This window comes from Erpetoichthys calabaricus, chromosome 6, assembly GCF_900747795.2.
Source record: "Erpetoichthys calabaricus chromosome 6, fErpCal1.3, whole genome shotgun sequence".
Taxonomy (NCBI): Eukaryota; Metazoa; Chordata; class Cladistia; order Polypteriformes; family Polypteridae; genus Erpetoichthys; species Erpetoichthys calabaricus.
Window position 1 is genome coordinate 34,826,469 of NC_041399.2, and position 14,302 is coordinate 34,840,770.

Below are 14,302 nucleotides of genomic sequence, written 5' to 3' on the forward strand. Positions count from 1 at the left end.
AACATTCTCTAATATTTAATGGCTCTGATGTAATGGACTGGAAAATAAAATACCGTATATGCTCCAATAAACGCTGAGACTCTTATTGTCGCCAGTCTCTAATAAGCGCCGGGCTTCAGAGGGGATGCGGCCAAATAGTAGCCGGTCTCTAACAGTAGCCGGGTCTTTGATATTTGCTTACTAGCGTACATTGTAAGCGTCTGTATCTTTATAGACGTGTGTAATTCACGTGCATGTCAGCACGTTGCATATACAGTAAAAGAAATACGGATATACCAGTTTCTAAAACTGCTTCATTTTCAAATGAAATGATTCAGGAATCTTTCAAAAATTGTGACATAACCAATTCTACTGACGGCAGTGAGGATTCATTAATTCATTGCCTCAAAGAAAATCAGCCGTGTTTTGAAGGAAGAGAGAAATTGTCAGCGGCAAGAATTCAAAGCGTCATGACAAACCTGGAAGAAGAGGAAGACGATAGTGAACTGGACAACAACGAAAGGTGCAGAAAGACATTGCCATTTATCTTTAAGAGTCTTATGCAGCATGTGAAATTCAAATAAAGTAGCTGTTTGTAATATTAGCTGATATTTCTGTGTACCTACCTGTACCGACACGAGTGAAAAAATATTGCATTCTGAAGGTTTTTGTTAATAATGGCCGGTCCCTAATAGCAGCCGGTCTCTATTAAGCACCGGGAGCCAAGGCTAGTTTTGCAAATAAATGCCGGGAGCCTCTATTGGAGAATATACGGTAAGCAAACTGATGTAATATGGGAGTTTTCCAAAAAATTTGCAGTTTCTATACTTCAGGCAAAAATCCCATGAAATATCTATAATTTGTTCTGCTAATGTGAATAGTCCCAAATGCTGTTGCAGCGAAATGCAGGTGAAGTGTTGTGTGTTTGAAAAATAGTTGTGGCAAGAGGATCTGTAATGACCATTCACAGGTAGTTAAAAAAGGCCTTTTCTCCAATATGGGACCCACAAAGATTCCATCTGTTGGATAAAGTTATTGAGCACTTGGTGCCACTGCTCTACTGCCTATGGAAAAGTCATCTGAGTTAAAGGAAATCTGGAATCATCGGGTAGAAGGGTCATCTGATTGGCCGGCCCAGCCACTGACTCAGCTGTAGAATGGCTTGTTGTCCGAGCTCTCCAGGACTCTGACTGTGCCCGGCTTGTCTGACTGCATTTCTACATTCTGGACGGGGCTCTACAATTAATTGATGGACAGGTATTGTTGTGTTTTGTTTAAATTAATTATTTTCTACTGTGATTTTGATGTATTTTAAGAAATTTGTATCCTCATATGTGATAGTTCTCTGAATTTAGTGAGTGGTGTAATCTATTCTTGCATTTTGCATCGAATGTTGTCGCCATGCTCCGTGCCTGCACATGTTGAGGAGTGCTGTGCAAGAACAAAGCAGTTTGTACTGTTGTATTGTATTTGTGAGGTGGCCATGAGCGATTGGCCATCCAGCTCTGTGAAGAGGATTACTTGTGTTAAGTTTTGTGTGTTGTATTTACCCCATTTTCTGATACCTTTTGCATGCCCAACCTAACTGGAAAGGGGTCTCTCTCTGAAGTGCCCTTCCCAAGATTTCTTCTATTGTTTTTCAATACAAGTTTTTTTTGGTAATTTTTTTTCTTGTCTTTTTGGAGAATAAATGTTGGGGAGGCTGTAAATAAACAGGGCATGTTAAAGCACATCGAGGCCTTCCTTGTTTGATTTTGAGCTATACAAGAAATAAACTGTTTTCTTCACAGTATTAGGTTTCAGTTGAAGATGACACTCTGTACGAAAAATCTGAAATAATGTAGGAAAATCAGATCATCAAAAATCGTTTTGACAGAAGACGTACCATTTAATTTCATATATAAATATTTGCTTTACATTAATAATTTTACTCATTTGTTTATAGTACTCCACTATTTTTATTATATTGGGGGTAGCAAAAATGTATTACCAATTAAGAACACATCTTTCAGTGATTTTAAAAATTATCTATATGGATCTTTTCTATACTAATAAAAGGCAAAGCCCTCACTGACTCACTCACTCACTCACTCACTCACTCACTCACTCACTCACTCACTCACTCACTCACTCACTCACTCATCACTAATTCTCCAACTTCCCGTGTAGGTGGAAGGCTAAAATTTGGCAGGCTCATTCCTTACAGCTTACTTACAAAAGTTAGGCAGGTTTCATTTCGAAATTCTACGCGTAATGGTCATAACTAGAACCTCTTTTTTGTCCATATACTGTAATAGACTGCAGCTCGATGGCCGTGGGAGGCGGAGTTGCGTATCGTGTCATCACGCCTCCCACGTAATCACGTGAATTGACTGTGAACGCAGTACGTAGAAAACAAAGAAGAGCCCCAAACAGCACTGAAGAAAACATTCATTACACAATTGAGAAGGCAGCGAAACAATAAGAAGCGAGCGAGTGACGCATACAAGCATATTCATAAGTGCAGCTACTGTGGAAACAAAGCACGGTGTAAACCGTAAGTTTAAATTAAGTTTATAGAAACGCTCCCGCTGCCGTTTGCAATACCATATTCGCAACATACAAGTTTAATGAGAAGACACGAGGTATAAACGAGACTTTGGATCACTTTGTAACAGAGTTAAAATTGCTGTAGCGAGAAACTTTTAAGTGCCGGGTCTTAGCTAACATTAAATAAAGCCGTGGACATCGCAACATCACACAAGAGAGCGGCTCACGTGAACTGACTGAACGCAGCACGAGTGATCACTTCGATGAATAAAACCTGTTCAAAAAACACATTACACAATTGATAATGTAGGAAAAGAATATGAAGCGACTGACGCATACAGACATATTCATGAGTGCAGGTACTTTGGAAACAAAGCACCGTGTAAACCTAAAGTTTAAATTAAGTTCATAGACCTACAAAAGGTTGCCATTGATTTGAGGCAAGATTGGTTTTCTCCTGTACAACTATACGTTGCATTCTCAACAGTAAGCTTGCACGGCTTGGTCATATTACAACCGGAGTGCTGAACTGACAATGTGGTATACGAAGAGAACTATAACAATCGTAATAAACGAACAATAAAACAGCAGAGAACCCGTGGATTAAATAAAAAGGCTGCTTCCTTAGCGAAGCAAGGAAAAAGGATGGCCTTATATGGCGTTCGTTTATAAAACAACGGAGAAGCTGGGTAAAGGCTGCTTCACAAAAAAACAGCAGAGCGCCTTATATGAGCAGGCAGTCAGCTAAAGAAGGGAATCAATAAATAACTTTAATCGTAATAAACGAACAAAAAATAGCGGAGAATCCGCGGATTACATAAAGGAAATGGGTACCTGAACAGAAAAGTGTGTCTCAAATAGCTACACAATAACTATAACAATCGTAATAAACGAACAATAAAACAATACAGAACTGCTAAGCAAGGAGAAAGGACGGCCTTATATGGCGTTCGTTTATAAAACAGTGGAGAGGCTGTGTAAAGGCAGCTTCACAAAAAAAACAGATCCTTAACAAATTGTTATTGGTATATTTTCCCCTCAATTTAAAAAGGTTTTCTTTTCTTCTTAATAAAAATTTAAAAGCAGTACTTCGCCACTGCGAAGCGTGGGGATTTGGCTATATATATAAGTAGATACGTATATATATGTGTATATATATGTAGATATGTAAATATGTATATGTATATATATGTGTCTATGTGTATATATATATATATATATATATATATATATATATATGTGTGTATGTATGTATGTGTGTATATATATATGTATGTGTATGTATGTATGTGTATATGTATATATGTATATGTGTGTGTGTATGTATGTGTGTATATGTATGTGTATATATATGTTGATATGTGTATATATATATATGTATATATATGTGGATGTGTATATGTATATATACAGTATATGTATATAGATAGATAGATAGATATATATGTATATATATGTATATGTGGATATGTGTATATGTAGATATGTATATATATGTATATATGTATATGTATATATATGTTTACATAACCTCTTTAACACACTACTTCTCCGCTGCGAAGCGCGGTTATTTTGCTAGTCATTAATAAAATGTGTTCTGCTCCACATGCTATTAGCTGTTATTTGTTGAGCTGTGCTCCCCCTTTGTCTTGTCATTTATTAACACACCAGTCAGTCACATCCCACACTCACAGTGGTGTCATAAATGTCTATGAAACTGACGTAAAGCATGTAGGTCCCATAATAAACATTTAAATACAATACACCCCATGTGTCTCACGTAGGCACCTCTTTATCTCTTGTTTTGATCACTTCCGAAGCGTATCTTTAAAAGAATATAAACCCCTGGGTCTGGTTAGTTGTGGTACACAGCAATTTAAACCTCTGTCTACGGTCTACGCGCTTCTCTTTGTCTTGATCCAACCGTGGAAATCTCTCACCTTGTAAGTGTCTTTTAAAGCTTTATTGTTTAATGTATGCTATGTATTGCTTTGCAAGCATTATTTATTGTCTTTGGTTGTACACCAGTAAATACCTATATGTTTCTTTTGTATATATATCAGTTTACAACGAGGTACGTCCATTAAAAGCCTTCAAGAAAGCTCACCCTTGTCGTTTTTATGTGGATGTGCTGAGTTGTTTAAGCTCTCTGTGGCCACGTTGCACGGACATCATGGAGTAAGGCAGAAAACCATGTACAAGGTTAAAATGTTTTCTGGATTACCCATAACCAACACAGGAAAAATATGCATATATTGTAAATACTGAAGATTTAAAAATTATAGATGTAATTATGAAATGTTCTCTTTGGGTGTTTTATTGAAAGTATGCTTATGGTTGTCAATTCTGTTTCTTATGTGCAGCAAGATATGAGAAAACTCGTATCGAAAAGTTAATTCTTTCCCTCTTGATAGTACAGAGCAACAATCCATTTTTCTCGATGAACAGTAAACATAATCCTGTTACAAAAAAAGCCCATTCTAACCCAAGATGGAAACCTAATTAGTAGCCTACTGGTGTCGTATTAAGTACCCAATGGCCATACCCCAGTAACGGTAGATATTATCCTAGAAGGTGACTCAAGTAAAAGTGAAATTTGCCCATGAAAAACTACTCAAGGACAAGAGTTAAAGTATCTGATATTAGGTATCAAAAGGATAAATATAGGACCGCTATTTCATTTATAGTCAAAAAAGTTCTTACAAACTTGAAATAATTCAGGCTACATTCATTTAATGAGTGAGCCGCATTACAACCACTACACCAGGGGTTCTTAACCTGAGGTCCGTGGACCCCTAGGGGGTCCATGGATGAGTTTCAGGGGGTCTGTGAAGGTCAGATAAAAATTAACATTTCTATTCACTATACATCCCGGTACTATTGATTTAGAGTAGATGTAGTAGTAGTAGTAATGGTAGTAGAAAATGTAGTAGTAGTAGTATATCTGTTTTAATTTGCACAAGAGAATTGTATTTCATAATTATAATGAGTGGCCATTACTTTTTGCATAAAAAAGGAGTGTTTTTTAGATTGTTTACTTTACAGTTTAATAATACTTTCTGTATGTCATATATGTATGAGACAATCAAATCTCGATAAATAAAGTACATTATATTTATTGCATGCAAAGTTGTGTTTATGTGAATATTTCTGGGGAAGGGGGTCCATAGCTTTCATTAGATTCTTAAAGGGGTCTGTAACTCAAAAAAGGTTAAGAATCACTGCACTAAAGTATGAGCCAAGTAACTGCAATCTGAAGTAGCGACATTTGGTGTGAGCAAACATCTCCATGATTTCCTGAAAACCTCTTTTTAGTGTTTTTGGAAACATGAACACCCGATTACAATTAATTTAAATGGTAAACACTTTACAAGCATTCCCTGGCCTCAAAAGTGACACTCATTTTTGTTCCTGTACAGTATGCCACTGCTCCTCATTTGCAAAAAGTCATTTAAGCATACTATAGAAATGCAATGTTTCTTTTTAACAATATTTATTGAAAATTCAACAACATGTATGTTATTAATAAGACTCTTCACATGTACATCAACAGTGTCACAAAGATTTTCATTTCATTACTTTCAGCAAGAAATGTAAGAAACACTAAAAAATGCATGAATGTGTCCACAATTACAATAGAAAGTGCACATTACTTGGTCACAATCATAGTCAGATATTGTTAAACAGAAACAATAATAACATATTAATTTATTCATATTTATATGAACTGCCTCACAACAGTTTGGAAAGAAAGCAAAACAAAAAACAAGGTTTTACTTGTCATAAGGCAGATTTCATATGCACACAGTTAGGCTCAATTACTGAAAAAGTAAAGGAATTCTATAGGTCAAATATTTGCCACAAAAGCCGAACAGAAGACATTATCACAACACTGTTATCAAACGTTTCTACAGAAAAATCAAACAAAACATCAATAATATATACTCACCAGTATAAAAATATGTTACAGCCCATTAAGTACAACTACAAAAACTGTGAGAACTGCATTCAGTTGCAACGGAATTGTACCGAAGTTCAGCATGGAAACTATATATAAATTACTCAAGAAGCATTTAACAGCCTCAATTCAATTGCAGTTTGAAATTGAAAAATATACAGGAGAGTGCAAAGATTTCAGATTGTCACTTGCAACCTTGCAACATTCAATAATTTACATCTCACAAAAAACAAAGGAAAAATGTACATATAAAAACTGAAAGCAAACTCCCTCTCCACCCCCTCCCCCTACAATATAATAATAACAGTTAAAAAAATAAAAATAAAAGCAGCAGCAATCACAGAGATACCGTACCTGTAGAATAGAGATGGCTTTACTGTGATATGTCTCGCGTTTCCTGGATATGCGTCTAAAGCTGTCACAGTAAAGTTTATTCAGGGGCTCCAGAAGCCAGTGGTGGGTGCCTTGCTTACTTTAAGGTAGCACGTCTCTCTTAAATTCCATGTTCAGAGCATTGAGAGGCTGAAATGGAAACGCTTCAGCAAATTTAGACACTTTGGACACTACAGAGAACTGATCATTTAAAGTTCGATGAACAAAATTGTATTTTCATACATTTTGCCATTCTTTATTCTGATATGTATGTGTGTTTGTGTGGATGGGTGTATGTATGTTATATACTTTATGAATCAAGAATAACAATGTGTTTAGCAGGAATTAAATATCTGGGTAAACAGAGTATAATTAGTAATGTATCTATCTACATGTAGGTACATGTGTGTGTGTGTGTGTATATATATATATATATATATATATATATATATAAATACATATATGACATGTGCAGCATATATGAGACATTTATATATATATGAAACATACACACACACACTCACATATATATATATATATATTGTATATATATGTGTGTGTGTGTGTGTGGCGCATATACAGTATATATGTATAGTAATGGTAGGAAAGTTGAATAAAAGCTTCACCGGGCAGGGGGGGTTAATGGCAGCAGACTGGAGAAAGAGGACAGTGAGGTGAATTAGAGAGGGATTTGGGCCACCTAACACTGTCTTTTGAAGGAGGATGTGTGGATTTCTTTAGGAATCCTCTTGGGGTCAGGTCAACCGCTTGTTTAAGTTTGGGCAGTAAATATTTTGTTTGTTATTCTTTTATTTGATACTGTATAATATTATTATAGTAATCTATAGCTTATACTTTTATTATTTTTTTAAATAGTGTGAACCCGAAGCATTTCAAATGAATACACATAAGCTAAAGACAATCAGTAAAAACTACAGGCAAGTGATTCCCTGCAGTGTAAAAGTAAAAAAATAAATGAAAACAAAACTACCCAATGTATTTTAGGTGCCTGGACCCAAAAACATGATCACCATCTCTTTCATTAAAGCCCATTCAGTCACAACATGCTAAGCAGACACTCCGAGTTACTCAGACTGCCTGTTCCTAAAAATGCATCCCCTTGTGCTGTTGTTCAGAATGTCTGCTACAGTGATGTTTTCTCAATTGTCTTAAAGCTCACCTCGCTCTAAATGTACAATGAAAAATTTCATGCTTTAACCCTTTAAGACCTAGATCCATATTTGTAACCCCAGCACTAAGATATAAATATAACAAATTATTGTGGATTATCTAAGCTTGATGTCAATTGTCATTTGATTTCAGATGGCATACACTAAGACCAAGCTCTGCCATAAAAATGGACCAAGAACATCAAGGCAACTACAGTTCATTCCTGTCTCTTGAGTGAATTGCCAGCCTGTTACTTTAGATATGGTAAGGTGCTCTACATAGAATGCCTGCATTTTTCATCTTCTCGTAATAATTTTGTGCATTTGCTAAAGATATTTATACCCTTTCAATTTAAACAAATAACATAAGAAAAAAACCTGCTTAATATAATTAAGGGTCTTGGGGCCGGAGTCTATCTAGCAGCATCAGGGCAACATCCACCCACACTCACACTCATAAAGGGGAGATTTTCAATTTCCAATTAACCAAACACTCACGCCTTTAGCATTTTTTAATATTCAGGAGATCTTCCTGCAAAATCTGCGAATGATAACTAAAACTGATTTAAGTAGTTTTCCTTCAGATATGTACCTCCAAAAGAGAGATATGATATGATATAATATATATTGAAACTGGTTTTAGCTATAATTCAGTATTCTGCACCCAGTGTATCAATGTTGTCATATTAATAAAACATCAAGATTGTGGCAAACTTTCTTTGATGTTTTATCATATATTTTGGAAATTACATTTCACTTAATAAAATTGTCATTATTATAATAAAGGAAAAAATATTAACTTTTCTATACCTCTCATATGGGTTTGTTTAGCCTTCTTCAATTTGTGTATAATTGGTAAGAATAACAAAAGTCACAACTGCTAATGTGTCAGTACAGTGCCATAGATTTAAAAGAGAGCTACACGACTGCAGTTGCTGATTTCTTCCCCAGGCCATGTCAGTTTACACGACTGGAAATTGCTGGGCATGCCAAATTGAGGGACTGTGGGCTGACCTGCTCGTCCCCTTTCCGCACAGTGCTGTTTGAAGGGTTGACAGGTAAAGAGTTTTGCCACATTCTCTGCCCTTTTTCTCTTGTTTCCATTCTATTGTTGTACATAAAACATTTGACAGATGAGAGGCTTCTCTTCTGTTTCTAAGGTCCAGAACAGGTCAAAAACACCTGTCCTTTAGTCCTCATTGCTGCATTATATGCAGTTTATCTACAGATAAGCATTCATTGGTTGTCAGCCCTAATACACACAGGGCCCACCCAAATGACTAAATACAAAATCAAAATGTTGAGGCGAGTTGTGAAGTAGTTGGAGTGAATCATTAGGTATGTCAGAATACACAACTGGACTTCACAGGAACACTGCTGACTACCTCTGACTCACTAATTATGTGACATGGCCTTAAGAGAAACAAAAGCAGCAAAAGGAACAATAAGCACTGCAGTCATATCAGAAATATTTTTCATGGGGCAAAAATGCAAATATAAGATGTTTCATATCACTGATGTACAAGCAAGAGGGTCTCTGCTTAAAAAACACCTGGGACCAGTCTGGCCTTGGCTCCTGTTTCTAATTCCAAAGGGGTTCAAAATATTGGGAAAAAAAAGCATACATATAAGTAGTCAATTTAAATCACAGGCTTGTTGAAGAGGAGATGCTACAAAAAAACTGAAAAGGTACAAATTCTGAACAATAACAGCTTACCATTTTGTGTCCATTTTCTACATAATAATTCAGTATTTAATAAGATTTGTAACCACTGTGCTCAATTACTTGCATATATAAACACTTTGCATAATGTGATTATCAAAACAGCTTTTCAAAAGGCTTAGTCATGTTATATGTTTAATATTCTAACCTTATAACCTCATGTTTAACATTCAATCTTCTAAAACCTTCTCATCATTTAACTTATGGAAAATGCTTAGAGATCTTCATATGAATAATTGCACCCCAAATATAACTTTCCAGTAAGACACTTTTTTTTCCAATAAACTATTTATATATTTTGCTAAAAGAAATGTACCCAACTTTCCACATCTCATACACATATGTATTCCAGAGGCAATACCGGTTAGTCTTGATGAAGACTCAGACTGCATTTCAACAACATAAATATATAAAAAAAAATCAAAGAATCTACCATTCAATGATTCGGGAGAGTGGTGGGACCTTTCAACTAGCATCTCAGAAAAGGAGCCATACCCAGAATCCTCTCTAGATCTACTTGATATATGCCAAGCATTCCATAATTCAGCAAAAGATCTTTCATCAATCATGTTTATCTCGTATAAAATAGTCCACAATTAACCCTAGGCAAGATCCAACCTGTACACAAGGCCATCAAGCTCCAGCATCACTAGGCTGTATTTTTTGGTATTGCACTACATTAATATCATTTTGTACAAAAATCTACTCCTTGGACAGCCTTGGCGTCACAATCACTCCTAATCCATGAACAGCGATATTTTGTGTAATCCCAGATGGCATTAAAGTGCATACAGTGAAATCGACTGCAACAGCCTATAGCACCCTGCTACCACGTGGGTAAGCGCCATTCTGTATGTTCTCAAAGTAGAAAATGTCAGTCTCTTTTTAGAGGATATGTCCAAAACTTTTTAAAAAACATAGCAAGAATTCATTATTATTTAAGAATAAGCATGCTGTGCCTGTGATTGACTCTTTTATGCTATTAATTGTTCTGTTATATTTAAAAAAATTAGATGGAGTTTTTCTGCTTGTGTCTCCCTTCTTTTTTCTCTTTCTCTTGGGTGGCAGTTGAATCTTGTTTTTGCTTGTTTTATTTTTCCTTTTTGTTTTGTATTTTGTTTTTTTCTGGATTGATTCTGAAGTAAACTGTTGTACCAGTTATGTTACTGTGTTTTATTGAGTATTATGCCACTGTAATGTTCTGCTTTTTGAAAATGAAATAAAAATTTATGTCAAAATAAATTCTAAACTTTACCATTTGAGTAAACTTACAAAGATGTCCACCATTATATTTCAGTGGCCACAGTTTTGTGCGTCTTCATGTTGCTCTGCCACTCCTCCACCTTGTTACCCATTGTGCTTTGCAGGAAGCGCAAAGAAGAACAATGTGGTCAAATGACAATAATGGGTTGAATACCAGGAGAACAAGAATTACAGTAGTCAACACCAAAACACGAGAACACTATCACAGTTGAAAAAAAAGAAAACTATGGTATTTAGTCAGCAGAACGTTAACTGTGGTAAAAGGAAGAACTTATTTTATTGAATCTATGAACTTGGCTCTGGATATGACCTTGCAGTGAGCTTTTATTTTGTTGTGTCGTGATTGATGGTTCACAACTTCCGAGCACACGTCCCCAAAACAGGGGCTCAAAACGTAACAGCGGAAACATTTTAAATTATTCCACAAAAATAAAAGCTAAGCCCGAAAGCAGAAAATAAATGTCATCACCAAAATCTTTGAAATAGAAAACCCAAAAATTGATTGCAAATTTATACAAAAAGTTCCAGGAAGGGTTGGAACAACTGAACTAAGATAAAGTATCCAACCTAACACCTAATAGATGGCAGAGTGGCACGAGGATTAGTGCTGCTGCCGCATAACTCCACTAGAATTTGAATCTCGGCCTGGTCAATGCCTGTGTGGAGTTGGTATAAGTTTATTCTCCATTTATTCTAAGGATAATAATTTGCCTGACATGAGCGAATGTCAAAGTGGGCACTGCAATGGACCGCTGTTCTTTTTAAGGATGGCTCTTGCCTTATGCCCAGCACTGTCGCCACAGGTTTACTACAGAAGGTTCAGAAAGTAGATGGATTGGTGCAAGTTTGCATGATATTTCTGTGCTAATCAAAATGCAGGTTTCTTATTTTGAAGACTGTACAGTGTACTTAGAACTTTTAGGTTGGAGATGTTTTGTTAATTTTGGGGAATGAACTGTGGGAAAAACTTATTAGACACCATTGCTTATAAGAGTTTAAAAAGAGTTTCACAATAGGAAACGGGGGGTAGTGGGGGCATAACTGCCTGAAGCCACAGCATAGCTGTCCCTTTGGCCATTACAAGTTCTACGAGAGTCCCCCTTCCAACCAAAAAAGAATGACTGTAATTGTGATTGATTAGTTATGGGACTGAGAAGCAAACCCCTAACATTATGTTTCAGGATGATTCCCCTTTCTGGTGGTAAACGTTTTACAAGGACTTGTCTTTGACTTGACTGGTTACTGCAAGAGTCTCTCCTGGCAAGTGTGAGCCTCTTCTCAGACAGAATTATCACAGGTTATAATGAGATGTGTGACTTACAGACAGAGACAACCACTGGTGACATCTGAGTATGAACCACGTTAAATATGTGTGACTTTTTCTATGGCTTTCACATTTTTTGAAATGGCACTTACACAGAAATACAAATTTAGAGAATTAAATAACAATACAATAGAGTTTAGGCTGAGGTGTCTGTTGTGCACGGTTTGCATGTTTTTTTCCAATGTTCAAATGAGTTTCCTCCACGTACCATGATTTGCTCCATCATATTAAAGACGCCACTGAAAAAATAGACAATTCTGAAGTTCCCTAATAGACATTTGGGTGTAGACCCTGTGATGATACAGACAACTTTGGTCTGTTGACCGTGGGAGAAAACCCAACAGAGTGCGACTCTGAAAAGGATAAGCAAGGCAGAAAACTGCTGGATAAGCAAGATTTGACAACAGCCCGGTACTGACCGTACATGTGAAACGGCATTCAAATGTGCCTACATGCATCTCCTGAAATATATGCTGTACATATATCTTTAAATAAACAAGTATCACTGAACATAATTAAACAATTCAAAGTTCTGGTATGCTGTCCGTAGTACAATGGTTAGTACCGAAAATGATCTCTCCTTCATGATGCTCACTCATTTTACCAACTTGTTTACTCCAGGACAAGGGTTAAATGTCATAAATGATATGTGTTTTTGAAATATTGCACTTTATTTGCCTCTGCTCACTTTCACCTCTCATATGCTTGTTGCTTTGTTATTTTTTTTACACTTTTCAGTATTTTCAAGGCACCACCTCAGTGTTTAAAATAAATATGTCCATATTGGAAAACTCTGCTGAAATGTATTTCCAAAATATCATCATAATGTAAATGATTATGAAGAAAATGGACTATACCGTGAGAGTCAGAGTCAACATATCTTTTGCATTTATGAAAGAAAAAAATCAGAGATACTAATAATCACCATTCATTAACATGTCTGCCTTTGCTGCAGTATTATCACTAATTGATAAAACATAAGTTCTATCAATGATCTTTAATTCAAACATATTTTCTCCAAACCTCTTTAAAAACTGAGTGCTTCTTTCTTTCTTTCTTTCTTTCTTTCTTTCTTTCTTTCTTTCTTTCTTTCTTTCTAATATTGAATATTAAATTCAACAGTACATGTGCTGGAAAAGCTACCATATGAGAAATAGCGGCCCTTAAAGGGTTAAGTAAAAGATTGATTTTCACATAGTTGGTCCCACATTATCACTACTGTACAATAACGCAATAAAACACTGTTATATAAAAAGTTTCATTATCCAGTTAAAGGTCTAAGAAAACAGTCAGTAGCACCCTGCAATAATATTGCATGTCCATATCAGATCATTTCATAATTCACATTATCATTTAAATTCTTATCCCATTCACCTAAGACAAGAAAAAAATCAATCCGGACAATAGAACAAATAATAAAAAGTACAGCAATCAAAACAAAAGTCCATTGCATTTGTTAATTTTTTTTTTTTTTTGAATCAGTTTGATTTGCCGATAAATGATAGTTCAAGCAAGTAACTCCGTAAGCGGTGAGGTACCTTGTGAAATACCAGAGGTCAATGATTCAAAGCAGCCAGTGTTCTTTGACACTGCAGAGGAAGGGGGCGCTTGGGTGTAAGGTCAACATTATTTCTATGGCAGCCAAAAAAAGGGGTTTTCATAAGCAGATACAGTGCAATGAAGAGGCATCGAGAAAAATAAGCCAAATTCCCTTCACAGGAAGCCGTCTTTGCTTCATGTGGTGCTGTCCAGAGGTCATTGGGATCAGTTTTGCTGTAAGATCAGGTTTTCAAGTTCATCAGCGGAGCGAAGGAGAAATGCAGCTGACTCTCTGTAGCCAGCAATAAGCTGCCTGACTGCATTGATTTCAGTGACGTTCAGCTGAGGTCTGGAACTTGAACTGCTGGAGGGGCCTGAATTCTGTGCCGTTGTTCTCTTCATACTTAGATCAGTAGGTCCTATAAGTAGCAAAAAAGAAAAAAACA

General features: G+C 36.0%; 1 protein-coding gene across 8 annotated transcripts in view; it reads right to left on the reverse strand.

The window, feature by feature from the left end:
• Positions 1-13,021: 13,021 nt before the first annotated feature.
• Positions 13,022-14,302, reverse strand: part of LOC114653270 (nucleolar protein 4-like) — a 540,745-nt gene continuing 539,464 nt past the window's right edge. For all 8 annotated transcript variants that reach the window (XM_051929112.1, XM_051929106.1, XM_051929108.1 and 5 more), the window contains one exon: positions 13,022-14,275. In XM_051929112.1, coding sequence (XP_051785072.1) covers positions 14,082-14,275 — 194 coding nt within the window. In that variant the 3' untranslated portion in view covers positions 13,022-14,081. The remainder of the gene's footprint in view (positions 14,276-14,302) is intronic.